Source organism: Sesamum indicum, linkage group LG6 (genome assembly GCF_026168435.1).
Source record: "Sesamum indicum cultivar Baizhima isolate 11 linkage group LG6, ASM2616843v1, whole genome shotgun sequence".
In the NCBI taxonomy this organism is placed as follows: Eukaryota; Viridiplantae; Streptophyta; class Magnoliopsida; order Lamiales; family Pedaliaceae; genus Sesamum; species Sesamum indicum.
The window spans coordinates 26,214,371-26,238,855 of record NC_142662.1 but is presented as its reverse complement, the minus strand read 5'-3'; the positions used below and the strand labels follow the sequence as shown (position 1 = coordinate 26,238,855).

At 35.6% G+C, this 24,485-nt stretch overlaps 4 protein-coding genes across 24 annotated transcripts; 2 read left to right on the top strand and 2 right to left on the bottom strand.

Annotated features, from left to right (window-relative positions):
* Positions 1-1,068: 1,068 nt before the first annotated feature.
* On the top strand, positions 1,069-7,529 carry LOC105163289 (FCS-Like Zinc finger 10). 21 transcript variants are annotated; one of them, XR_016066135.1, is made up of 6 exons: positions 1,069-1,453; positions 2,711-4,143; positions 4,493-4,575; positions 5,091-5,275; positions 6,039-6,385; positions 7,290-7,529. XR_016066135.1 is itself a non-coding variant. In XM_011081579.3 (2 exons), the coding sequence occupies exons 1-2, from the start codon at positions 1,197-1,199 to the stop codon at positions 2,853-2,855; spliced, it is 402 nt and encodes a 133-aa protein (XP_011079881.1). In that variant the 5' UTR covers positions 1,069-1,196; the 3' UTR covers positions 2,856-5,371. The 21 variants fall into 21 exon arrangements, 1 of the variants encoding a protein (XP_011079881.1); XR_016066125.1 differs by having other exon boundaries at positions 4,795-5,275; XR_016066128.1 differs by adding an exon at positions 4,795-4,853 and having other exon boundaries at positions 2,711-4,575.
* A 3,289-nt stretch (positions 7,530-10,818) lies between these two features.
* On the bottom strand, positions 10,819-15,667 carry LOC105163290 (DNAse I-like superfamily protein). The gene is made up of 13 exons (XM_011081580.3): positions 14,556-15,667; positions 14,356-14,443; positions 13,933-14,004; positions 13,706-13,793; positions 13,515-13,619; positions 12,798-13,422; positions 12,513-12,706; positions 12,242-12,350; positions 11,987-12,135; positions 11,534-11,842; positions 11,351-11,417; positions 11,142-11,243; positions 10,819-11,052 (listed from the first exon to the last, which is right to left on the bottom strand). The coding sequence occupies exons 1-10, from the start codon at positions 14,580-14,582 to the stop codon at positions 11,617-11,619; spliced, it is 1,683 nt and encodes a 560-aa protein (XP_011079882.1). The 5' UTR covers positions 14,583-15,667; the 3' UTR covers positions 10,819-11,052; positions 11,142-11,243; positions 11,351-11,417; positions 11,534-11,616.
* Positions 15,668-19,738: 4,071 nt separating this feature from the next.
* STN1 (Nucleic acid-binding, OB-fold-like protein) lies at positions 19,739-20,504 on the bottom strand. The gene has a single exon (XM_020694518.2). It carries the CDS (start codon positions 20,284-20,286, stop codon positions 19,777-19,779), a length of 510 nt encoding a protein of 169 aa, XP_020550177.1. The 5' UTR covers positions 20,287-20,504; the 3' UTR covers positions 19,739-19,776.
* Positions 20,505-22,968: 2,464 nt separating this feature from the next.
* On the top strand, positions 22,969-24,374 carry LOC105163293 (uncharacterized). Its single transcript, XM_011081583.3, has 2 exons — positions 22,969-23,326; positions 23,785-24,374. Exons 1-2 carry the CDS (start codon positions 23,173-23,175, stop codon positions 24,165-24,167), a joined length of 537 nt encoding a protein of 178 aa, XP_011079885.1. The 5' UTR covers positions 22,969-23,172; the 3' UTR covers positions 24,168-24,374.
* Positions 24,375-24,485: the final 111 nt, after the last annotated feature.

The window sequence follows — 24,485 nt, the reverse complement described above, 5'->3', positions numbered from 1 at the left end:
TACTTAAGTCAGTAATTTTCTATTTCAAGAGTTAAAGATAAATCTAAAAAACTTAAATCTTAATAATATTTATTAAATATTCTGATTTTTGAACAAAAAGTTGATAGATTATGCTTTTTAATTAGATTTTTTGGTGGATTTCATATATATATATATATATAATTTATTTTAAGTGGTTTTCTAAATATATAGTCCCATTTTATAGAAGATATCTTAAAATGAATTTTATATATCACCAAATAATTTAATTAAAAGTACATTCCATCAACTTTTTCTTCAAAATCATAACTATTAATATTTAATAACATTATTGAGATTTAATTTTATTAGACATATCTTTAACTCCTAATATTAAAGAACCAACTTAAATTTTTTTAAAATATTTTTAGATTAGATAAGTTTAATAAATTTATTTATAATTTTTGATATTTTTTTGTCATTTTTGAAAATGAAAAAAATATAAAGAGAATATTTTAAGTTAAGCAATATGTTAATATTATATTCATAAGAGTTCAAAGTTTTTATTTTTCATACAAGACAATAACATTATACTATATAAAAATATATAAAAAAAAAAATTCCTTTCCGAAAAAGGACTAGTTTGATAATTTTATAAATTTAAGGGACTAAAATGATAGAATTAAATTTAAATTGATCATTGTACCCTCTAAAAAAGCAAACTCCAGCTATATTTTCACCGAAAATGTACAGAGAGACAAAAAAATAAAATTTAGGAATGCTAAAGTCGGGACATAAACTTGAAGAATTAAAGTGATTTTAATAAAAAATTTAAAGGACCAAATATAGTATTTATCCATTAATTAATAATTACTATTACAATAAATTAATAACTATTATTTTAAATAAATTAATACATTGTCAATTAAAATAAACCTTAATTTCATTGTCAATTTAAATAACTATTTCAAGTTCAAATATTTGTTATATAGTATAATTTTTTTATTAATTTGATTTGTTTAAATATAATACGTAAATTATTTGACACGCGGAGCAGTTGGTTAGAAAATGGGAGGCAGGGCAGGGGGGATGGTGGGTATATATGTAAGCCACCTGTCTCGTAGTCGTTTCTTCCCCGCTCGCTCTCAATTCATTTTCATCTTTCCTTCTCTCAATTTCTCTATTTGACACACGAGAGTGTTAAAACCCTAGCTCACTTCCAATTCAACTCACTCAGAATGCCGGTCAAGCGGAGCCGTGTCGGGAGTTCAACCAGCAATCTGGAGACACCTCTTACAACCGCCGCCTCTACTGTCAGTCCGGCGAAGGTTATGAGGACTGACGCAACCGCTGAGCCGTCACGCCCCAAGATTCTGGCCGTTTCTTCATCGGTGGATATTGGTCAACCCAATCAGCTGGAAATTGGTGGATTTCTCGAGCGGTTTCACTACTGTAAGAAGCGGATTGCTCAGAATTCTGAAGTTTTCATGTATAGGTACATATTAATTGCTAATTAATTAATTTATTTCTTCGATCGTTGTGGTTATTGGATATCTAATCTAAGTTATGGTGTTCATTTGGTTGGATAATTGTTTGTTCTTCACAAATTCTGTAAATTTAACTTGCCTGGACTTTTTCTTTTTTCATTCTTAAAATTTTACTAAGCATCCTTTTCAGCTTAATTTCTGTTATGCTAATTTAATTTTAGATTTTTTTTTTAGTAAATTGATTACAAACATAATATCCATACACTGATCTTCACTACCAAATATTTATATTTAATCAATAGTTGCAACTTCTGTTAAAGTGGAAAGATAACTACTATTAAAGTAGAATAACAACCCCATGTTAATGGATTCGGACCCATGACCTTATAGTCATGTGTCTTCGGCTTTGCCAATTAATCTAGGCCTCATTGCTTACATGTAATTTTAGTTGATCCTGGATTTTGATCTGCTTATTATTTGTGATTATTGAATTTTAATCTGTCTCTGGTGTTTATTTGCTTCAACTTTGCTGAAACTCAACTCTTCTTTAACGTATCATTAACATAATGGTGTCTTATTGTCTACTTTTATGATTTATTTTTAATTCAATTAGCCTGTTGTATTCGTATTATGCTTCCATTTCTTGAAAAGTTATTTTCTTAATTTCTTCATTTTGATATTATTCATTTACTGAATAATCTTAGATCATGAAGGAATCTATGGTATCTTTCTTTGACTTACTTCCCAGGAATCTTTTGCTGTCTTGATTTATGTTCACGAGACATCTAATTTGGATGCCCTTTGTATTTCCTTAGTCCGTGTTTCTCATTCTTGCTTGAAGTCTCACCGTTTATGATTTGTTGACAAATTCCCCAGGACCACAGTGGTTTGATACACTCATTGCTATTATTACTTACATCATTTCCAGTACTCTCTTACCTACTTCATTGACTTTCTTAATTGTTATAACAGACGCGCTCTTCTTGCATTCGTTTGCTCAAACTCCATCCCCTGTCTTCGAACAAAAAAAAAAAAAAAAAGAGACAAAAAATGTTAATAGAACTGATCATACTGATCCATGTTCTTTTGTACCGTAATTTAGCAGTCCGTTGCATCACATGAGAGGAATATCAGTAACTTATTAGATCTTGTCGAGAAATTTAATTATATCTGTGATTTCTAGTTATTTCGATTTATCTGCTTATTTTTAGTGACTTCTGTTTTGTGCTTTGAGCACTTATACTTGTATTTGCAATTGCATGCAGCAACCTCTGTGCATTCTGTTCTGCTGAATGCCGTGATTTTCAAATTTCACTGGACCAGTCGGCAGAGCAACGGCCAGAAAAACACAAAGATAAGTTGGTTCAGGGGCAGGGTTTTTACAATGTGAAGGGTCATTCAGGTGTTTAAATTTGAGAGGAATGCGAATCTACAGTCACATAGTTAGCTATTCAAACACTAACTGTAGACGTGCAATGCTGCCGGTTTTTTGGGGATCAGCTCGTGCTTCTACATAGAATAGGCATAGTATAGTTCATATTTTGCAGTACTAGATACCTATATAGTGGCTTCTCTATGATAGTGTGTTTTTAAAGCATTAAACTGTTTCCAGCTCTTCTGCTTCAGCTGCTAATCTGGAGTTGGATAGACTGCTATTGATATCATATTAAGAAATCCCGTCTCTGTTAATGCAAACCTAATGCAAATAATGTTGTTGCTTTACATTCAACTGTATGTGCTTCTTTAGCATGTCTTAGCAAGCTGCAGTATATGCTTTTTACCGAGATCATGTGCTAAACTTGGTTCCACATTGGATCTGTTTCAGATGGTTGATTGGTTACTGGTCTAACAATCCTTTACGATATGTGCAGTCATTTGGAAATTTTGAGAACATGTTTACTATATGTTATCAGCTTGGCAGATAAGTTCTACATGTTACACTTGCCTGAAGAAGTTGGCTCTAAGATCTCTGCAATAATGTTATTCTGTTCATTCTCTGATATCCTGAGTGGTGATTGGGGATGAATGTCTATATAGAAGGGAAGGTGCTATTGTTGTAGTTTTCAGACTAAACACACTCTAAGTTGCATTTGTTATGTGTATCATTTCTGAAGTGGTCAGATTCACAATGTTTGCTATGCCTTTTGTGCTTGAAGCTGTTGTCCCACAATCAAGTGTTTTTGCAATAAGGAATAACTTTCACTCATCTGAACTTGGGGCAGAACACAATCAAAAGACATCGTCTCTGTGGCACTTCGGAATTGTTATCTTAAAATTTAAAATTGATGCCTATTACACTTGGAAATCTTCCAAGTTGCTTCTCAAGCATGCTATTCTTTTTTCTGCTCTTTATATTAAAATGCAAAATCTCATGATTTTGTGTGAAGATAATTTAATATTTCGAAATTCGTAATGTTGCCATGACACCTTAAAGCATTCTAACAAAGTTGTTTTCTCTGAAGTGAAGGCCGCTTTCTCTTCTGCATGTTTTCACTATTTTTCTTTTCTTAGGTTTTCCCCTACGACAATCTTAAATGACATTTGGAAATGCAGAACATGATTATCCTGGCTTTAGATTGGAGGCTGATAATAGTGAGTTTGTGATTCCACCCGATAAGAGTTCATTTTTTTTTGAATAGGCTGGATCAATATCGTCGTTCTTCCATTGGATATATTCACCTTCAGTCCTGCAGAAGAGGTAGGTGAAAATTGAAAAATGTATCTGCTGAACAATGGCCATACTGATTTCAGCCACAAGATCTACAGTGATGGACATCACCTTTTTCTTCTACATGTTATGCAGATTCTTTGATTGTAACATTGATCTGGGAGTGCTTTAAGTCATATGAACTGCTGTGTCACTAAAATCATTCCTGATTTGAGTCAGCTTTTTTGTTTAGATTCTTCTTGTATGGTCGAATGTTGGATATCTTGTGTGGAAGTGTCATAACATAAAGTATACCACATGCCCCAATGACCCCCAAATAATTGGCTTATTTCTGTATCTGTTCTCTGCTCATCCTTCTTTATTATCCTTGTCTTCATAGTCCTTTAGATTAAACTGTCTATGCACAAAGGAGCCTGATTTTCAGCAGCCATTGCACCAACATCTCGGCTCAGCAAGTGAAAGGTTTGTCTTTGAACTAGCTTTTATTTGAGGCCTAATGGGCCTTCCAGAACTCATGTCGAAAGATAGCATGTAGTCTTATGACTCATGTTTTTGTATATTACATCTTCCTCATCTGGCCATTATCTTTTCTTTTGACCTTTCCCACTATACTGTATATTCCAAGCTCCCTATAGTTAGCATATTTCTCTCATATCTCTATTTTTAATTATCTTTTTGCAGTTTCGACTTTTTCAGCAGCTGAGAGTAATACAGGGACCACTTCAGCATTGAGCTTATTGGTTTCTAGCTTTTCTTTGTGTGTGTGTGTTCTTAAAGCTGATTTTTACCATGTTTTGAAGCCTGTATATTCATCTGAAGATTGTCACTGAAAGTGAAGAGGTAGAAATTTCGCCACTGTAACCAAAAAAAAGAAAAAAATAATAAAAGAGAAAAACTTGCATACATGTGATGATGTCACAGAGTTTATAATCGAGTTAAGCCAATCATTCATGAAAGCTGCATCTTTGAAATTGCAGGTTTTGCAGTCACGTGCATATAACTCTCTGTATCTGCGGTCATCTGGGATAAAAAAAATGCCAAGGTACCAGTCTGTCTTCTTTACTTCTTTTCCAATTGTTCGTTAATGCTTATGTAGGAAATCCATTGCCAAGATTCAGTAAGAGCCAATTATGGAAACCCCGGATGACGCTCTTAGGACAATGTGAGCAGTCTGAATTCTTTATTTCGAATTCATGATGTTTTCATTTTGTATTTTGATGAACATTTTCTGCATACAATGTATCTTACTTCACCAAAAGGCTTTATGAGCTCATTTCTGAATAATATATTACCAAATGAATTTTGATTTTACAATTAAAAGTATAATTTCCAGAGAGACAAAAGAACAAGAAGTTGCTCCTGACATCACTTTCTATGTCAAGATCAAATGAATGGACAAAAATGTCAAAAAATTAAAATGCTTCAGAAAATACTAGGAAATTAATATTATAATCTTTCTTAAAGTACATAATTAGGACTTTATAATTCTATCTTGCATCCAAGTGTACGTTTGAACTGGTTTAAGTGATGCAAATTGCCCCCCATATAGCCATAGAGTCCAACCACCACAAATTGACATAGAGGAGGGCCACATGCACAGATAAAGTCACACATATGCCTATCCTTGCTTCCCGCTGATGCACTACAATTCTAAAAGATAGAAAAATAGATCCTTGTTATTTATATTGGGGTTTTACCAAAAGAAGAAATTGCGGATTCTGCAAGAAGAATCAAAGCAAATACTCAAATGCTATTTGTCCACCAATTTACCAATCTAATTGCTCAGAGTGGTTTCAGTGCTTTGAACCCTACTCTACCCCAGGTCGGCAGGCCCATTAACTTCAATAATTAAAGCCTTTTCTTTTCTCTCTCTCTCTCTTTTTTTTTTTTTTTTTGTTGATTTCTTCTGTGTTGACTTGTACCAGTACTGGGAGTACAGTACAACTGCAGCATCAGCATCAGCATCTGCATCACTCCTCGTGTGCCCAACTCTGATGTATATCTCTGAGTCACTGAGAGATTGACAGTCCTCATCTGACATACTTGTTTAACAAGCAAAGGAGCTATTTAAACACGAAAATCCTTCTCATTACTATTACATAATGTGACATCATCGCTACATGCTTAATACCCCCACCTGCACTCATCAATGCTGCTTTCCCTTAAATGCCCTGAATTTGTGAATTTCCACCTAATTCTTTTGCCTTTTCGGTCTCAGAAGTCTGTCCCTTTCCCTGTCTCCAACTGGCAACCCAATGCGGCAATGGTGAAGGTTAGATTTTAATATTCTACCAGCATATAATTTTTGATTTGTTTTCAATAATAATTATAATTAATGGAAAAATTATTATTACTCCTTGAAATTTACTTAGAATTGTGAATGAAAAAGTTGGGTACCAATAAGGAGTTTATTTGTTGGAGCCAGTGTCAATCTATTCACTCTGTTGACAACAGGCGTGATTGGTCCCTTGAATTATGTATAGTCTAAGGACACAGTACTATGAAAATGATGGTATCTGTTGTTTCATAGTCAAGGTGGTCTGTGATCATGGTAGGGGAAGCCTCTCTAAATAAAAAGATCATGGTAGGGGACATCCCCATCCTCACCCATTCATTTACTATGTAATGCAACTTTTAAATGTGAATTAGAAACGGTTGAGGAACAGAAATGCAAGCTACTGAATTATTGGTTACGTTTATTATTATTATTATTATTTTTAACTATATATCAATTATACTAAAATGTATTCTTCTTTTTCATATAAATAATTCAAATTCGATTAAATTCAACTTGAGTTGAAAATTTTCCTACTTTCAAGGCAAAAATCAAAGCAACGGGGACATCAATTCTTCCAGTCCTCACTTTGAAACCTCTGTTTTGATTAATTAATTATATTAGAAACAATTAAAAACTTTTGCATTTCTTTTTGTAAGTCAAATTATTAACAATATATATTTTATTAAAAAATAGTATATTTAGTTTTCTATTTTGCAACAGTGATAAAGATGAATTAATGTATAAAAATTCGCCATTTGTATTTTTTTTAGTTTATTTTGAGCTATACTGAAGGAAAACGAAATATATTCAAATTTATCTATTTTCCTTATTACATTGTTTGTGGGCATCAGATTCACGCCACAGCGTTTCATTTATATATATATTTCTTTATTGCCAGAAGTAGATAAATTTTCATGGTTGATTCTCGATAAGAAAATGGGGAGAAAAGGGCGGTAGCCTATGACGTCACGTGATTGAGTGAAGAGGCACGTGGAGGAATGGACCACCGTCGATCAATGGTGGTAATTTGAGTTGGTAGATGGGGCCTCTGAGCCCAGTACGAGACTGGCTCTTTCTGTGTGATCACCCAATAATATTTGGAGACAACTCCATTGAGAAGTGTGGAATTATTTCTCAAGAGTGGTACGTTTTTCCATTTTCCAATTAGCACAACAGACAAATTAACCAATGAAAAGATAAATACAGAAATAATAAACTTAACCAATAATCATTTGATTAAGACAGGTGGAGTTAGTCAAAAAATGCAAAGTAACTAGACTTTGGAAATTATGAGCATGGGGCTTTGTTGGAGTGATCAAAATATGTGCATATAAAATTAGGAAGACTGTGGATTTGAATTTCATGAATACAGACGTGTATTTATTTTTATAGTAAATTAAAAATTATTAATGTATTCAATATAAAGAGCGTGATCAGTGGCAGTAGTGCTCAGGATATTGTCGCTTACATGTGAACCGCTGCACAATAAATTATATTAAAAAAAGAAAAAAGAAAAAAGGATGGGTTGGTACTTGCTCAGGACAGGATGAAGCAATCTTAGGTTATTTATACATACATATAGATATATAGCGTGGGTGGAGGGAGCGTAGCACATTACTATGTACCTCACCTCACATGGGATGGGAAGGCAGTGCCACACCACAAATATTCGTTAATCATTCCATATATCTATATTCAGATTTCAAAATCTACATTAGTTAAAGATTATTGAATTATTACATCACAGCTCTTTAATTGGGTTAATGTTTTTGTAATTATACCGTGTCATCATTTCAATATAACTAATCTTCATCCTCATCAATAATACCAATAACAACAATAATAATAATTTCAGTTTTTTATTAAAAATTTCATAATTTATTAAATATTACAAGTATTAGTAATTTTTTTAAAAAATAAAGAAATACTTTTAATTATGTTGATTTTCAGAAAAATCAATGTAATTAACCTAAAAATATATGAAAACATATAAAAAATAAAGGGGAGATGGGCTTATTTGCATAATTATTAAGATGAGTACATAGCTTTTGTGGAAATTAATTAAAGAACAATGATGCTCCCAAAAATGGAAACCAAACAGCAACCGCCCCCATCCCCACTCTCATTCTCTTTTGTCTTTATTATTTTTTCAAAATTAAATAAAAATAAAAGTGTTACATTAATAACATGGGCCACCCCCACCCCCACCTCCTCCATTTATTATTTTAGTCAAAAGGGTAAAAGACATTGATAAGAGGATCAAGGGAACATACGGTATGGAAATGAGAAAAAGAAAAAAGTAGTCCTATGGTATAAACTATAAAGGAATTTATTTGTGTTTAAATTGGTATATATAAACAATTGCAATTAGAGATTAAACAAAAAGTTGTGATTGGATGGTAACTCATCTTATCGATGAGGACGGAATTGAATTAAATGCAAATAATTTGTAATTATATCTTTGTGAAATGATGATATACAAATAATCTAGATAAAAAAAAGATAAGATATGCATCCATCATTTAAAGTTTGTTATGCTATGTTTATTTAAGTAGTAAAATATGTATTCATTGAAAAAAAAATCTCAAAAAAAAAAGCATATATTCACACAAGAAGACATTTTACCATACGAAATTAATATAAAAAATTTCGACTGTATCTAAAATATTAGAGAAATTCTTTTGTTTTATTTTTTAAACGTGCATATAATTACTAATATGTGCGTTCAACCATATTCGAGTTTAATACTCGTACAATGATACATTATTTTAGAAGTTTTATAGGCGAATGAAAATGATGTAGGCAAAACGTCCCACATTGGTTGCAAATAAGGAGTTTGAGCGGTTTATAAGCTCTAAGACCTTACTTCTCCCTAACAAGATGCATTTTTAAAGACAAAATTGTAAGTTTCATACGAAATCAGAGTGGACAATACTTCGCTCACCATATGAATCGCAAGCTGTTCAAGTGTTCCATTTTAATTACAGATAAAAGTTGATCAAATTGCAAGCTGCAATAAAAAAAAAAAAAAAAAAAAAGAAACATAAGAAAAAGGGGGTTGGAAATTGTGAAAGAAGGAAAAAGAAATCGCAATTCCCGAAGGAGTGGAGTGAGAGGAAATGGGAATACCCAAATCCGAATGTCACATCTTTTGTGTGGGTGAAGAGGAAGCAGCTGCCAGCAGCCTTTCTGGGATTCTCTAATATTTCGATTTTGGAAACATCCAAACATGTCCCTCTCATATTATTTAGCCGTCGCATTTATTTAACTAATACTCCTTTTTCCTTATTATTATTTTTCTTTTCTTTAAAAAAAAAAAGGAAGAAAGCTGATTTTGTTGTTGTTGTAAAGCAGAATCCAATCCCAGGTAATAATATTCCCTTGGAATAGTGGGACACACAAATGTCCCCTCCCCCCTTCTCGCTTCTACCATTAATCAAATAATAATTAAATATAGATATGTAGGAGAGAATGGCGGTATAGTTTACCATTACGTGGAATACACAACTGCAACAGTAAAAGAAATGTAAAAAGAAAAGAAAAGAAATTGAGGGCCGCAAGGCAACTGTGAGTTACGTGGTACGGATAGCCGTATAGGCATGGAAATTGACCCACGGCCGGGCCCAGGGCCCCCCCTAACGGCCACCGCTAACGCCGCCACATGCCCCTCCTCTGCTTGTACCTTTTTGTTGCTACCCCTACATTAATCTTCTCTCCCATGCACCATGCTACAAACCTCAATTCATCAACAAACCATACACACACCTTCGTGCCTCCTTCTAAACCTTAGTATTTTAATTTTAACATTACGAGTTTAAACTCTATTAAAAACATATAGTTCATTAGTCAACGTGGATATATGATCATACCTTGTTTAGTATGTTAGTGGGTTACGATGATTAAATTGTATATTGTTTTAATAGAAATATGTCACGTTGTATATTGTTATAATAGAAATATTTCGTGACAGTTAAATTCTCTTTGGTTTGATTTTCCCTTTACAAATGGTTTCAATTACAAGTTTGTATCCTTTCAATGACCAAAAAGGGGTGTTGATAGCCTTTTATTCAGTATGTGTGGGCTTCACAGTGAGTAGAAATGAGTGAGTAAAAGGGTCTTGGCAAAGTATATAGAGAAACCAACCCTTTTCTAGATTTCGAGACTTCCCAATACGAGAATGGTTACGAAACTCAGGGCAAAAGAAAAAGAAAAGTTAAAGTTAAAAGCCCTTATTACCACCAATTCTTGAAATGATTCTACTCACTCACCTTTTGGTACAATTATCTCCTTCTGTTGAAACCCATTCAATAATGTGTTGTCCAAGTTAAGTTCTTTTGTGAGTCACTGAATAGATTCTGTACTAGGCTACTGTAAGGACAAAGACAACAAGTTTGTATGGACAAAGGGCAATGAAATCACATTCACCATTCATAAAGAATTTGCATTCATTTCTTCTTCAGTAAAATGTCCTTGCTTGCATATATTCTCATGGTAGGTCCTATTCTGCGCGATTTCAACTATTATCGCTATGAGACGGTCATCGATCCCTACCGTAATTGATGATCTAAAATGTCCAAAATTTTCGAATATTTACAGTTTTCCTACAAGAATGAGTGTATCTGCATTGAAGCCCTTGTTATTTTCCGACTGCGACAGCGATCCTGCAAAACCATCAAGTATGGTCTCATACTGTGGATGGATGATGACTGTAAACGGATGGATGTAAGAAAGCAAAAGCTAACTTTCTTACCTCATTATTCGCCACAACCTCAAAATTCTTGTTCGTGATGCCACATTTATTACATACACGAAACAAGCAAGGAAGAAATTGAATGAGTTAGCATCTTTTAACCTGCACGCCAAGACATGGACGCATAGAGATATATAATTAGGTAATTGACCATAAGAAGCAATTAGTGGTGAGAACTTCAGAGAGAGTGAGAGAGAGCTGCAAATTACCATATCTCTATCAGTATGTTGAATCAACAAGGGAGTTGTCCGAACCATGAACTCTCAGGTACACTCCCTGTCAAAGTTACAATCGTGATGAAAAAAGAGGAAAGCAATCTTTTTCACTTATGAAATAAAGAACGTTAATTAAACAAAGATGGCATTCGAGTTCTCTTTTGCAAAAAAGTTTACCTAAATGCTTAGCAGCTTGTTTTCTTCAGGTGCCAACATAAGATCCAAAGTGGGATTAACAGTACTCAAATGTGAATCCTTCCTCAGTGGAAATTTAGTTGATTATATCCCTGCGAGTACGGCAGCAACTCTTCGACTTCAACTCTAGAGCTGGAATAGCTCATGCTTTTCTTGATTCGGCTACGGTTTATGGACTCAACTTCTGCCAAGAATATACTGTACACTGGTCTATGATCGGAAAATCTAGACTCCCCACGAACGTACGATAGTTGTTGCAGTCCCCGACCATACCATAGTATACGATCACACCTTTATCCAAGATATAAGCGAGATAAGTTGTGTATCATAAATATCCATTAAAGACAATATGAAAGTCTTCCTCCATCGTGCTATGCTATATCACCATATTGTAATAGCATGTTATTTACATTTTAGTTCTGAATGGAAGATTACCATGCGGGCGTTCGTCGTTTCTCTTTCGGGTGCATGTTCTCCCCAGCGTATCTGTCAGAGTTATTTGAGTATTTGTATGTAGGAGGAAAGTATATTCTCCCCTCGTTCCATCCAGCAAAAACTCTCCCATGTCTCTGCTCTATCCGGAGCTGTTATGAGGAGAATATGTCCATGGTGTAACAATCACTATAATGACTTAAGTAAATGGATTTTGAAATAAAGTGGAAGCTAGTGGGGCTAATTTTGTATGCATGCCTGGTCATTTTCTAACAAAGCTCTCCAGTTGCGCATCTCAACAAGGGCTTTCGCACATCGGTACGAGAGGGCGATTCTGTAGTTCAAGTCCCCTAACCATATGATTCGACTGAAATGGTAGACATGCAAGATTTAGATTTGACATCCGACAATGAAACAATGCACTTCTAAACATCTCTTACAAGTAAATCCATCGTATAAACAAACAATGAGAAAGACCAAAACAACACGTTTGAAAGCCAAACACCACAAGTATAAACCAAAAACTTACTCATGCTCGAGAATGGTTTGAGGAGAGTTCTCATCCCCCATGCCATGAACTCGGGGAAACCTTGTTTTTCTCAAAATTTCCATGACATCGGAGTTCCTTCTCAGCTCATCCCCATCCTTCTCGCCAGAAGTTAAGTGACTACAAATGAAGCAGAAGCTCGTTTGGTGCAAAGACATGCTAATTGAAATCGAACCCTGGAAAACTTAACACAATAAGATTGTTTCTTTTGGTTATATACACAAGCTTCTTTTTTGAATCTTGAGTTCCAACGAGGCAGAATTATACCTTGTTTCCGAGATAGCCCATCAACCCTCTGCCAACACAAGACACCTTCAAATTTCGAACGGCATCTCTTAGATCACTCTTTATCCATACTGTGAGAAAAATCCCTACCATTTGCTTACTTGCAACTAAGCAATACCTCGACTGCCCTGGATGTCTATCTCTTTCCTCCAGAGATAAAGAAGCGTTATATGAAACAGGAGAGTAGTGTGCATAAGGCGAATAACTCGGCCCGTTTTCATCGTCAGAGGAACCATCCCACCTGCCATTTGGATCATAGTAATCACTTGGTCTATTTCCATAGATCACCCGATCACAGACACTGAATCGACGATCAAGTCTAGGCTGTGGCATTGAAATGTCATTTTCCATCATCCTCATGCTACGGCTCAATGACTGGAAAGAACGGCGGTGGAAGAAAGAGGACGCCTTCTCTCTATTTGATCCTTCAAAGTCATCATCCAGTTCAACAATTGGATTCGGAATCGGGGACGGTGTACGACAAGTACCACTACTTCCAGGAAGACTGTTTAGAGTTTTTCGAATAAGGGCCAGCCATTTCCTGGCAGGACCATTATCTTCTGTGCCCAAAACGTTACCAGCATTTAGAGGAACAATTTCTTGAAACCTTAAGAATGATAAACAGACTTCCATTAACAATTATTGGTCAATAATCAACATACAACATGAAAATAGACAATCTTCAACTAATCAACTAACCCCAGGACATAGATGTCAGCAGGAGGTGAGGTGTGTAGCCACTCTTCAAGATTTAAGTAACTAGGTGGAGATTTCCCAGCCACATTCCACGTAGCCACAAACATCCTGTTCCAATATAAATACTCAGTTGATTTTCCTATAACTAAATGCAAATCTAGTGATTTAATGAAAGCCTAACAACAAGCACAAACCTGTAGTTATGCACATCAGTAATCTGGGAGGCATCAAGGTCAATTTTACTTCGCCGGGCACGGTCAGTATTTCGTCTTGTTGATTTCTCTGTAAATGAAATGATGGAAATAAGCATTGATAAAAGAATATATGTGTATATATATATTTTTTCCCAAGCTTCTGTAGAGAATAATGGCCAGTAACATTATTGTGGTCCAAAAGGAAAACAAGTTGTCTGATTCTGCACCTGTGGTTTTACTTTTCTTGATGGTGCATGCCTCCCTCTCTGAGAAATTGCTCCTCCATTCTTCATCAACACCTGAAAAAGCAAAAACGTAAAGTTTTTAAAGCTGTGGCCATTAACTGTTGCAGCATATGACCCACATTTGCAAGAACAAGACAGACAATGATAATTTCCTTCTGAACTAAGAAAAATAAAAATCTTGGTAATTTTCAGAGGCATGATAAAAAAAGAGAAGAGATCTCAGCAGATTGCAAGCCAAACGTTTCTGTGCAGGATGAACAGTGTTTGATGCCAATCGAAGAGGGAAGAAAACATTACAGTGGAGAAAACCTCCCTTTCAATCTAGAAAAATTGACACAGAGCTCAAGAAACTACATTTTCATCAGAATCCCAAATTAGATTTACCATTTGCAGAAAAAAAATTACCTCCATAAATGATGTCATCAGCATGGAAATCCTCATTTTTGCTTTTGATGTTGAACCATTTCTTGACTAGTGTCTTAGGCCATGAAAACTTCATCAAGAAAACATAAAAATCAGAAAAAATCTTGAAAGTAACAATGCAGAGAAAGAGGAATCAATAAAAGCTTATTAATGCACTAGTTTTTTGTTTTCAAAAAACAAACCTTTTTCCTAGAGTTTCCATCTCTCATTGTTTCACCACTTCATATATGGAACAAATTTCTCCACTCCTGAAATTATGACAGGATACAACTCTCTTCTATTTTCTTGAACAAATTCTCGCCTCGCACTCTCCAAGAACAGATTAGTAAGAAGAAAAAAAAAATCAAGAACTGATGCCGGCAAAAGAATGGTCAATGGGATGAAAGCAGAAACCTGTGTTTTTTCTAGGTGATGTAGAGGAAACAACAGATATAAAGAAGAAAATCCGAGTTTCTTGGCATGTTGATATGGAGAGACAAGTCAAATTCCAAGAATCCCAGTTAGAAAAAATTTGCTTGTGTTTCTGTTATTTGACACAGAGCAAAGAAACAAACGAAATCAAGAAAAGGAAGGGGAACAGTGAGACAATCAGATTCTGAATGTAGAAACAGGACAATGCAGAACATAAAGATAAATGAGAGACAATGTAGAGGTATGGCCTTTTGTTTTATGGGGTGCGGGTGGTGTGGGAGTGGGAGTGGGGGGGGGGGGCGGTGGGGGTTGTAATGTTCTCTTCTCAAAACCTCGTTCTGAGTACAGAGCAAAGTATCGAATTTTGAAGAGAATAAAGTGCAGGAGTGGGAGAAAAAGGAGCTTAAAAAAAAACCAAAAACAAAATAAACACACACACTGTGAGTGTTTTTGTGTGTATTTCTCAAGGTCTTTAGGCTCAAAACCAAAGGGCCCTGACCCAAATTGAGGATAGCAGGGCAAGACACATCTTGCTCACCATCCAACAGGCTACATAATCCTTCTCTCTTTCGATTTCAAGACTGCCCGCGGTCAGCAAGGGAGGTTTGTAGACAATAGAGCAGTCCCTGCCTTAAGAAAGGTGAAGACTTGGAATGTTATGTATGGATTTGTAGAGCTTTGGTTTGAGTCACCTTTCCTTAAAAAAACAAAGGAAAATAACTATGGTCAACAATTATTACATCTCACATAAATAAAACCTCAGCATTTATATAGTACTGGTGTGTCCTACTGGGATTGGTCTGGGGGTTAACATTTTCCAGATTGCTGGACTGCATAAAGGGAATTTTTGTATGTATGAAAATCACTCTTCACCACTCTTAATTATCATTGGGTTTTGAGTAATCTTCCTTCACCAATAGCTTTATTGTATTGGGTTTTGACAAGATGGAATTTTTGTGCATGGAATGGGCATTTCTCCAATGTAGATTTTTGGGACTTTACTTGTACCTCTTTTTAGTGTATCTAAATGCAAGAACAATATGTTTGTTTGTAAAGCAATTTAGAGCTTCTTTTTCGGTCAAACCATACTAATGTCTTGGGACCCCAAGGCAACATGTCCTAATTTGAGGACTTCTGTTTGGGACCATCCCAAATTGCAAACAAAACCCCCAACCCTCTAAAATTAGGCTTAAATCTTAATCATGGGTTTATGCAACTTTTAGTGCTTGGAGAATCCCTTCATTCAAAAAGAACACTTAAACAAATTCTTACATTCTTGCAGTAGGATCTCGTTTAGGGCAGTTCAAGGTTTCTAGTCCTAGTTTGGGTTGGTACTTCACAAACAGCTAGCCCATGCTCACCTAGGGTTTTGGGCAAACCCCAAATTAAAGTGAATAATTTAACATGTTACAACAAAGTAATTTCTTGGATTAAGCTCATTTCAATTGATTAATCTTAATCCCACATGCTACATGTGGGAGACTGTGTCTTGGTCCCAACCCAGGTCCCTGTTTTCACATTTTCAAGGTTCTTTTGCAATCAATTCTTGTATTAGTTTAATCATTCCTAGGATTAAACTAAGATTATAATCCAAGAAGGGCTAGCTCAAAATCTCCCAATAATGAACCCCTAACCACCCCCCTAATGACTCACTAATATCTTTTGAAGCTTCCACTAGGCATAATGGGAGTGATTTCATGTTGTAATAATAGGGTTTCAAGACTTGTGTAGGAATTCAATTTGTCCAGCTAATACTGCTCCATTTTATATTGGTCTCAAAGAGTGAAAAGGGGGAAATCTTTGTGGCCTCCCATATTGTCACTATGCCATCTAATTAAGCACTAAAACAATTGATTACAAGCTGGATTCTTGTGGTAGGAAATGCGGATTGTTTTTGCCAAAAATCTTAATTACAAATGTCACGTTTCTGACCACCTTTGAGTTTTAGGTTGTAGGAATTAATATTTAGACAAAGCAAATTTTGTAATGTATGATTATGATAGGGGAAATATGCTCTATTTAGCCCAATCATTGGTAGAATAGTACAAGATTTCAAGTATATGTTAGGATGAAAAGTGAAGCATATTTATAAACTCATATTATAGTTGGTACTTGTCATTACGTTCAAGTGAAATGCATCTCTTTCTCTTTAAGAATAATAACAAAGAATTAAGAACTAACAACAATTTTATAATATTTGTTTGTGCCTGATTAATTTCACTTGGAAAGTGTTTTGACAGCTCTTATATTTTCTAAAAGTATTTTAAAGATTATAAGATATTAAATTTATATTTAAAATAATTCTTGAATTACTTAAATAAATTTAAGTTAAGATGCTGGTTTTTTTTTTTTTTTTTTTGTTTTGTGGTATTCCATTTTTTCCCCTTGAAATCACTATTTTGAAGTAAATGGGATCACAGGGGACACCATAGAGACACTTATAGTCAATACTGCAAGGATGAAATTATGATTCCCATTTTTCCAATTTGCTACAATGGAAATCGACTCCTTTTCCAACTTCACAAAGTTTAAACATATACATACATATATTCAAGGTTGAGTTTGAATTTCAATCATGGTTGTGATCTCATATCTTTCCAATTTTTGTATTCACAAATTATCGTCATACTGATAAATTTATACCAGTCGCATTAATAAAACCTATATTCATCGATGTAGAATGAATTATATAAGCTCTATTTGCTTATGATGTTACTTGAATTAAAAACGATTTAAATAAAAATATACAATTATTTTATATTACTTTAACAATTTATGAACCCGTATCATATATATATATATATACAGGTATATTTCTTTGATTTATCTATTTCTCCCATCATGAATTTTATAACTTCACCTAAGGAAAAAAAATGTATGACTATTTCAAGTAGTACCAAGTGGCTTACATAAATTCATTATGACGTGGGAACGATTAGGATTGATTCTAATAATTGAATTATGTATCAGAAAATGGATATTCCAATAGTCAATAAATTGCTTAATTTTTGGTGGCAGGGATTAACACCTGGGAAGAACACTCCCCAAAATTGTAATATAACATTCTTTTCCATAAGTATTGATTATGCTGTATTGAAATAGACATAGTGTCAATTCAGAAGAGGTCTATTGATAGCATGAGTAATATTAATTTATCAACTTGGAGGATTAGACTTCAAATATTAAGGGGTAAAAGAATTGAAGTACTGCGGTCTGCAGTCTAGACGAGCTTTCTCATCTAAACATTTAAGCTATTAAGAAGAAAAATTGTTCCATATTCAATATATCCAACAGACGGTCTCTGGACCACTTGTCTGGTTTTTATGTATAATGTTGAGCGATCACTGAATCTAAAATCTTAATGTTAAAAGAAGAAGTAGGTGTAACGAATTTTAAGTGTTTGGTTATATTAATTTCTCAAGATGAAGTGAAAGTTATGTGATCTCCCAATCATACAAATTATGACCACGTCTTGAGGTTTCTTTCTTCACAAGGAGTGTACCAAGTAAAAAGGCCATCCACTTTCCCCAACTGGCGTCTTGCAGGCCATAAAAATAGTAGAAAACCTCTAAGACTAAGAGAGAGATTAAGACATCTAACGTGACAACGACACCACCAATTTTGTAGAAGCAATTTAAATATTTTAAACAATGTGTCATTAAAATTTTTGTTCTTTTAAGAAAAGTCAGTCCGCAAGAAACCATCAAATGAAGCATATCCATTGACTTTGTGAGTCCAAAAAATTACAATCAATTTTATGCCACCAACACAAGATAGTATGTATATCCCATGGGTTCGCTTAAAACCTGTCCCTCCCAGTAGAAAAATCCAAACTTAGACACACACACACACATATAAATATAGAGAAAGAAGAACAAATTAAAAAGAGAAGCAAGAAAGAGGGCTCTTCAAGAATGATGTGAAAGTTTTCACCAAAGGGTGTAAAACTGAGGGTAGAAAAATTTTCACCAAATATTTAACTTGTGAAACAGATTATGTTCATATCAAATTTCATTGACCTGCCCAAAAATCTTGTCACTGTCTTTCTTGCTTTTTCCTAGCCTTCACCACCCTCTTCATACACATCAAGTCCTCAATCCCTCTTTTTCTCCGGTTTTTTACATCCCCATCCTCCCATAGCAACCCCTTCTACCACTTGAAAATACTCATAGTGGTTTCTCTTTTTCTTTTTTCCTATACCTGAGACAAGAAGAAGGGTACCCACACTCACACAACTAAATGACAAATGAACTGAAATAAAGAAGCAAAATACCTGTTCATGTGGCTTTTTTGGTGAGAAAACACAGGCTCCACCATCTACACATCACCTACTACTCCACAATTTGAAGCCAAAGGATTAATAGCTACAATCTGTCAGTGTCCCATCATCCATCGTTAATAAAGAGACCACCTCAAGAGTGACAAAACCAGCACAAGATTAAACCATTCGAGACAACTGGAGATAATATCAAGGTGGTGATTGCTATATGGGGCAAGCATTTGAATGACATCTCTCCTATGTTTGGCTTTATGTAACCATACTCCTGCCCTGGTGAAGCAGGAATAACTCTTACACCAACTTATCCTCAAACTCAATCATACAAGTTGAATAAGAATTCTTTAACTCCTAACTATGTCATCCTAATTGTGCAACTGAATTATGGTCTCTGCACGAACCGTTTCTGAGTTTAAACTTAACAATTAGCAATTTAAATGTTAATGCACAATAATCCCAAATCAAGAATGACCACTACATTAGCAACACATGCCATGGGAGATTTACATTACATGCCTAATGCCGAAATTTAAGAACTAGAAGTGCTTATAGTAATCGCAAGCCGACATTTAACGACTACGGATTCATTGTTTGTTACCACAAACCTGAAACACAGAGATCAAGGACTCCATCCCTTTAGTTCTCATGAAATTAACTAGCATCCAGATAGTAAACAAGTGAAAGAAGTGATAACCTTCACACAGACATTAAAATGATCAGACACCATTCTTAGAGTACTTATCATAGCATTTCCTTGCCAACCTAATACAATCCAACCAATGCAAAACTTGTGCATTAGGATCCCTCTCCAGAACAACGTCAGAAACCGTAATCTGAACCATCCCTCTGTACCCAGTAATCTTACCCCGTACCCTCACAACAACACCCAATTGGATTTGGGCAGCAAACTTACTCGCCAGTTGAGCAATTAATCGAACACCTGATGGGTTCCGCTTGGAGAAGTAAGGAGACGTCAGTTGGTTGAGCCAGAGGACACAAGGAATGCAACCAGTCCCATCGTCAATAATGAACCTGAGGAATTTTCCGGGTTTGAGTTCCCGGGTCACAATTACTCCGACTGACTCAGCCCGTGACAGAGGCGTGCCCTTACGACAGAATGATGATGGGTCTGTTGGGCAACTTGGGTTGGGAGAAAGAGAGAGGAAATCAAAGGCTAATAGCTTGACATGAGTGTTGTACAGAGCATCCATTATTGAGCCTTGCATTCATTTGATCATAAAAAACAACAGAGGAAGAAGCTCTTGGGCGGGAAACCTGTTTAGGTGTTTGATATTTTATTTTGCCCGACTGTCCCAAAACCAATTTTTATCTTCTTATTAGTGAATACTTTTTAATTTAATAATTATAATTTTTTTTTAGTATATGACATAATTATACTAATGTGTACAAATTTATCAAGTTTTTGTTGTACTATGAACGATGTGTGACTGGCTTAACATGCGTATTTAAACAGTAATACCATAATTGGACAGGGTTAATGTTATACTTACTTGGACAGGGTTAATGGGCGATCAAGAAGTATTATGACTAGGTTCGTGACCTTCATTGCATTTGACAGGAGACCGGCCCAAGTAATCGAGTCTACATCATAAAATTTGTGGTAGAGGGGTGTGTTATTGCATCTTCGTCAACTGAGCAAAGGGTTGTTGTGACAGTGCCCCCTACGACCATGATCCCTTTGGAACGGTCTCAGCAAATATGACTTGGGCGGATGAGGAGCCGGAGAAAAAGCCAATCTATAGGCTACATCATTTTTCCAATGATGATCAGATCATTGAATGTGGCATGTGCAGGACTCCATGGACAGTTAGAACTTGGGCATGTTGGAGAGCTAATGCTGCTAGCATATAACCTCAAGGACAGGAACAATGAAGTGAGATGGATGTCCATTGATGTGGTGGACCTTACACAACTGAAGAGCTTTGCAGAGGTCGTGGATAGTAATTTCAGAACCTCTAGTATTGGCAAGTGGATGAAAATAATCAGTGCCGAAATAGATTCTGAGGGATTTACAAACAAAACTGTGCCAATTTTTCACAGCTGCTTTGGCCCATCTACTGAAGCTATGTTCAGATCAGAAAGTTGATCAAAATGCTCTAAACATAGCACAGATTGCGAATATCGCAGAAGCTGAATTGAATGTGGCAAAAGCATTTGCAAATATAGCATAAGAGGTGTCGCCAAATCTTGAAAAGATAGTAACCTGAAAGGCAGCCAGAGTTATAAAAAGTCAAAAACAACAGCTTTGATGCTGTTGTGATTTCTATTGTTTAACTAATGCTGGTTTAAAGTCTATGAAGAGGGGATTCGAGTGAATCCTCAAAGCTGAAAGCTTCTCAAGGCGATTCAATCTTCCCCATCAAATTCTTGGGTAGTTAAACTGAGGGGTGTTGCTTGTGTTTATCTCCATTATCATTACAGATTTGTCTAAATTTATGTTGGTTGCTCACTTGCAAGAACCCATTTTATCTGGAAATCTTTTAGTATTCTTCAGTTGCTGTGATGGTTGAACAATTTGTGCTGTTACTTGGACTGCAGGATGCCTCTGTTATTCCTCATTAATTGGGACATAGAACATAAGTACTCCAAATTATGAAATTAAAATGATAATCCCAAAAGTGGTATGGAATTGAACTATAGAAAAAGTAAAATCCTACCATGCATGCTGTAAGACATAAGTTACATGAAACGGAACATGCATTAGATTTAAGTGCTGGGCATATACGGGTCCAGACTTCTGAACCTGTTCTTGTTCTTGGATCATCATAACAAGGAATTTGGATAAAGAATGAAATTGAGACAAGCGAGTCGACTAGAAGTCCATCTATCAGTTGCCTGCAGACCTGTAAAAACTGGACATATCTTGCTTTCAATGAGAGTCAGTCTCATCTCTCTCCAGTTACACTTGAAGCACAACTGAACTTGACTAATAACCACCATCACCACCACCTCCCTTCTTGAAGAATTGCCTGCCACCGGCACCAACCCTCAAGAAGGGCCGAAAGATCTGCTGGAGAGGGTTGTATAAATTGCTCAGATAGCGTTGGAAGTTGCTCGGCAGATGGCAACGTCTGGGGATGTCTTTGGCTTTGTGATGACATCTCGGTTCCTTTGCTTGTATTGTTGCTCCTTTGTTATCATAATATATAACCATGGGTCCGGCATTGCTAGGTACTACGCTCAACTTTTGGATGTAGTTAAAACAGCCTCTTGACTTCAAAAACTGCTACGTATTCAACTTCAGTAGTGGCGTCGTCAGCAGCGTCGGGATGCTACTAGCTTCCATTTCATGGTCTCATGAGCCATGACATGTTGAGAAGTAGTGTGAAAGTTGTACTGTCACTATAAACGAGAAATTGATTACTATTTTCATGTCTCAGGAATCGTGGATGGCAATAATTTGAAACAATTTTTTAGTTGACGGGTTAGACCCAACATAGAGTAGCACGACTCACTTGAAATCCTTGAAGTTGTGTGAAAAGTGAATAAAATAAATGTTCAAATTATCCACTGATTTTGTAAATAACGGTTTTGAATTATTTAAAACCACTTGAAATTTATTAAAATAAATTAAAACAAGTATTTTTTTAATCCGTAGCTTCTGCTTCGAATGGATTAAAATTAAGTTAATTTTAAATTAAAAATTATAAGCAACATTTACAAACTTTTAAAGATTAAATCATTTTTCCCGACATTTCAACTTCTATCTGTTTTTCACTTATTTTTTTTAATTTTTAATTTTCTCCTACATTTTATTTTTACTACAAAAATAAAAATTATACGAACATCCCTTCAACCGGGTGGAAAAGAGGTGCATTTGGGTTTTGAAAGGATTAGGGTTTAATCGTTGAAGTCACATCAATAAATTAAAATCCCCGGTTTTTTAGACCCGCCTAAAGCCCGGGTCTTATTTTACGGTCAATAACTGGGGACAAACGCTATAGCCCAACGACGCCGCCTCGACAGAGAGTCGCGTCGGATTTACGCTGTGTGTTCCCGGGGCAACGAAACCCTACTACTCTTCTCAACCGCGGATTCTGCAGCTCATCAGATGCGTACATAAGAAACATAGAGATCAATCAAACGTGGAAATGAAAAGGGGACTTAGGTGGAGCGATGGCGAGGATGATGCATCGTCCTCCGATGATTCCTCAACCCTAGATACCGATACCGAAGATAATAATGGGGTTTCGAAATCTAGGAAGGGGGGTACGGATGAATCCTCGAAGCTCAAGCCTTCTCTAGGTAAATCTTGAAATTAGTCAGTAATTCTTTTCGCGGGTGAAGTCTAATTATCTTGATTTTTAGTTCAATCCGGCTGTAAATTTCATTCGCATTTACTTAAAATATTTCATACAGTCCAAAAATGCTTTTGAAATAATTCTTTTCTTGAGTATAAATGCTTATTTCTGGACCGAACAACAAAAATGTTCAAAGTCGGAGTCTTTGATTGATAGAAACCTGGTTCAGTTTTATACTCAAAAAGTTATGATCTAGCCTAATGTGTTGGATCATCAGTGATGAGGAATTTGGATAAAGAATGGCAGTTTAAGCGATCTTTTAGCCTGATATTGCTATACTATCAACTAATCATTTTGGATGAAGTATGACTCTAAGTAAAATAAGGAAAGCAAGGATCTTTTTCATTCTTCAGCTGTAAGAGGAGTAAGAGTTGATGGCTTGAATTTGCTTCTTGATTTCAGCGGATTCTGGAAAGAAGAAGAAAAAAGGGATAGACTTTGAAGCTTTGAGTCGACATGGATATAAAGGTGGGCTGTCAGTCTTGAGCGTGCCACCACCAAAGGAGCCAGAGCAGGAGCAGGACTGGTCGTGGTCGTCGGGGAAGGAAAAACAAGCAAACGATGTAGAAGAATCTTTTGAAGATCGGCAGAAAACACGGGCTGCAATAGCTGATGGACAGCAGCTTTTAAATGTTCAAACTCGGAAGGAGAAAAGGAATGCCTCCTTTCAACAGAAAGAGAAGAGGAAAAGAGATCTTGGCCAAGCAAGCAGAGGGAAGAACTATGTTGAAGAAGAGAAGAGGTTGCTGAGAGACCGTGGGATCTACTCTGGTTTTGACTCTTGATCTGCATGGTCTTGTTGGTCTGTCATATGAAATTTCAGCATTTCTGGTTTGGAATTAGTGTGCTGTTAAGGATCTGGAGTTGGCGACAATTTGCTGTGTAAAATTGCAAAATTTGCTCTTGGTCGGAGCTCTTAATGTCCCCGCAGGTTGGAAGCGAACTTTGTGTTCCCCACCACGAATTTAAATGTATTATCAACTATTCGGTGATTTGATTCTTGACAGGAAATTAATCTCCCACTTTTGACAATAGCATTCAAATTCATGTCAGCCTATCTCATAATGTATGAGTTCAGATGAGCGCTTTCAAGTTTAAAATTT